Below are 3,558 nucleotides of genomic sequence, written 5' to 3'. Positions count from 1 at the left end.
ATACAATTTCATTCTCTTGACTTTGAGAAATATGGTCTGAGTATAGTCAAACATAGTTAAGTCAAGCTTGGCTTGGCCAAGTGTGCAGGTACTAATAGGAACCAAAACTATGGCATGAGTCTAGACACATGTATAGCAAGAAATCCCAGACTGATACTAATGCACCAAATTGGACTGTGGGTACTGATCTCCTCTGAGGCAGATTTCACTGCATTGTTTGGTTTTGTTTTTACCTAACCGATTACAGAACAGTGTGTGTGTGTAGTATTATAGCTTTTTAATTAGAGAGGCACATGATAACTAAGGAATACAGTGCATCAGAGTATTGACAAATGAATTACAAAAATACAGGAGTCCCACTTGTATGTAAATATTTGTTTTCTCTAAGCAAATCAGAATGGTGTTATTCTTCATTATAAAGTGTACTCTGCAGCTATAGTGTTCTTATTCCAACAAGGATGATTAAAGAAGCACATGGCAGTGGGAGAATAGTCTGGCTGATGCTTCCAAAGCAATTAAGCAACATTCAGTCACTAGCATTTGAGTAAATAGATTTATGAAAATTCAATCAAAAAACTAAGGAAAACCCATCTAGGTCATCTACTTCATTGCTGTTTCCTGGAGTATGTTCTCAATTACTTGTTGTAGATATCCCAAGCACCACAGCTGCCAAAATGTTCCTTTGGAACATTCATGCAATCTAATGGATGTTTAGGAGTTTTCCCAAGTGATATGCAGCTTAATTTTTCTTTTGATTAATGTAATCTTCTTTATTTCTGCTTTTAAGGTTACATCAAAACAGGTTTTTTTCTTGATCCAGAAGAAAAAGTCACAGACAGAAGTAAAAAGCTGTGACAAAATTCTTCTTGATGTCCTGATTTTGATAGCAAGTATAAAAAAATAACAAAAGTAAATGGTACCATTTTATCTCTTTTTTTTTTTTTAATTTTTTGCATATCTTAGATTATCACCAGTTCTTAAAATTGTTTAATAGTGATACATTAAATTTTTGTTTTAAAGCATCATGCTGTGGTTGAGAAAGAAAAAGAGAGTTGAAAAAAGTCTTCATAGTGTTAAATCTTCTTCTTCTTGTTAATATTATTTTATATATTATATATATATAATAAATATAATTCTTGCACTTCTGCCTAGTAGGAGATGCTGACTTAAGTAGCCTGACAGAGGTGAGGCTGCTGCAGTTCCCTGTCCCCTGACTTAAGCAGTAGCAAAGTTGAGTGTTTGTTCCTGGTAGACACACCTGTACATGTATGCACAGTACATACATGCAGATGTACATAGATGGTGACATAAGATTAGCAGGAACAGAAAACACAGCACACACACAAACAAGAGTTGCCTCATCCTGCTGCACTCTCTGATCAAGATGATATCACATTTATGAAAAAATATGTGCACTATAAACATACATACAATACTGAACCCACCAGTACCTTGTATTTTACACCCAAGTCTGTCTGGTGTCTGGCCCCTCAATGCCATGTCAGCTGCTGACAACTGCGCATCCCCAGTTGCCTTATGCATAGATGTATAAACCCATAACAGGTCTCCTCATGAGCAGATCCAGACCTACACGGCTTTTCTCCAGTAGCCATTTCCCCAGGCCTTTTGAGCTCTCCAACAACTAATTCACAGACCTGAACTCATGACTACATCTCATCTGGCACCCAAGTCTCTTTTCCTGCTCGCTGGCTTGTTTGGCTTGGTGATTATCTGCTCTGTATGCACACACTCCATTCACTCCAGTTGCTGGAAGTGCAGACACATGGACTTCTGAGATCTATGGTCGAAGTCCAGTTGCTGAGACTTAGACCACCACACACACACAGAACAGGTAACTCCTCACCCAGGAAAATAGAGATGGAGATGCCAGATGCTTTTCCCTGACATGACATATTGAGCCCAGTGCCCCTGTGTCCAGTAAGCCTACTAAGTGATGTGCAAAGTGATGTAAGGAGATCTTTTCTCGATGATCTGGTATGTCTCACCCAGCCATGAGCTGATGATTCTGATGTGACAGCCCTGGGGGGAGCTAGAGCAGGGGTCCCACTGGCTCTGACCAAGTCATTCCTCTGCCTCCTGTTTTTCCTCTCTGATTCTTAACATATATGTAGACGAGCCTTTAATCACGTAATCTAATTCGAATAAATCCTAATCATCTTTTCTTAGAATATGAGGCTACTTGATACAAAAACATTAAAGAAATGTCATTTTAAGATAAAGGATCATGTTGCAGCTGAGGCACTGGAATTGAGTTGCTGGACTTGGTGTAGCAGTTCTCAGAAAAGGCAACCCATTAACTTTCCTGTTACGGGCTATGGAGAAAGCTTAGTAAAAGGAATAAGAATGATTTTCCAAACAAACAGTTCTCTTTACTGAGAATCTGGAGAGGAAAAACATATGTGAACTGAGTACTGATTTAAAAGATTTTTTTTGTTCATTTATTTGTTCCACAATAAAAATTTTTATAAAGTGTTTACCTGGAATCAAAACCAATTTGAACTGTTGTTTTTTTTTTAATAGAGGCAAATTTAGCCATACCTAAACCCAAATTGAGACAAAAGGTTACAGTTTGACTCATTTTTTTCTAACATATGATTTTTGGTAGTGTTTTCTCTTCCAAACAAAAATAGAATTGAAGATCATAGTCTTCTTTTCCATTACCAAATAGGCTGCTGATGCCTTCAGCTGAGTGCTTTCTCAGGGCTGTACATTTTCTTCTACAGCTCATTTGATATAGTTTCCAAATACAATTAACTGTTTAGCACTTCAGTTTTCTAAGATATGAGTGAGACAGCAGTGATTGAACTTAGCTTAGATCTCTGGCTTTTATTATATTTGAGTCTACGGTTGAACCTGAGAAACACTATTAGACTGTGGAGAGAAAACAGATAATGCAATAGCTCATGAACTACCTGGTCTGGTTCTGCTTGTTTATACTAGGACATAGGTAAGGAAACTTAGCCCTCAAAAAAAAAAAAAAAAAAAAAAAAAGCTGATAGAGGATGAAGAATCATTTAGTGTATCAATGAAAATCATAAATCCTAGTTAGCAGATTGGGGAAACCTCGTATCAATATTGGAGAGCATGAGCTAATACCTGTATTGGGTTTTTTTGTTGTTTTGGGTTTTTTTATGTGATTGTCTTTACTGTTAAAACAGTGATTATGGATATGAACGTCACAGCAATGGCCAGTGTTTACCAGCATTTTGGTATAACCCATCTTCTTTGTCAAAAGACTGTAGCCTTGGACAGAGTTATCTCAACAGTACTGGGTAAGTGCCAAACCCCACTTTATTTAGCTAGAGCACTTGTGTGAACTTTAACCTAATGATAACTACAGATTGCATTTACTGTAGGTGTCTCCAAGGTAGCTGAAGCCCCTGGGACCTTTTCTTCACTCACTTTTTTAGGGTTCATAGTCTCGTCCTGCAGATCTCCAGATCCTTTCCCATCAAAATGATGTCTTAAAGAAACTTGGGGTGTGGGGGGGTGGAAACTGTAAGACAAAGGCCAAATCATTAAAGTCTCTCAGAAGAC

At 37.6% G+C, this 3,558-nt stretch overlaps 1 protein-coding gene across 1 annotated transcript in view; it reads left to right on the top strand.

Moving 5' to 3' along the window:
- Positions 1–3,558, top strand: part of SORCS1 (sortilin-related VPS10 domain containing receptor 1) — a 192,479-nt gene that overhangs the window by 146,674 nt on the left and 42,247 nt on the right. The window contains exon 17 of the mRNA XM_010007929.1: positions 3,180–3,293. Within this exon, the coding sequence (XP_010006231.1) occupies positions 3,180–3,293 (114 nt within the window). The remainder of the gene's footprint in view (positions 1–3,179; positions 3,294–3,558) is intronic.

The sequence above is a fragment of the Chaetura pelagica genome, unplaced genomic scaffold (assembly GCF_000747805.2).
Source record: "Chaetura pelagica isolate M959 unplaced genomic scaffold, ChaPel_1.0 scaffold531, whole genome shotgun sequence".
Classification (NCBI taxonomy): domain Eukaryota; kingdom Metazoa; phylum Chordata; class Aves; order Apodiformes; family Apodidae; genus Chaetura; species Chaetura pelagica.
This window is presented reverse-complemented; position numbering and strand designations above follow the sequence as displayed.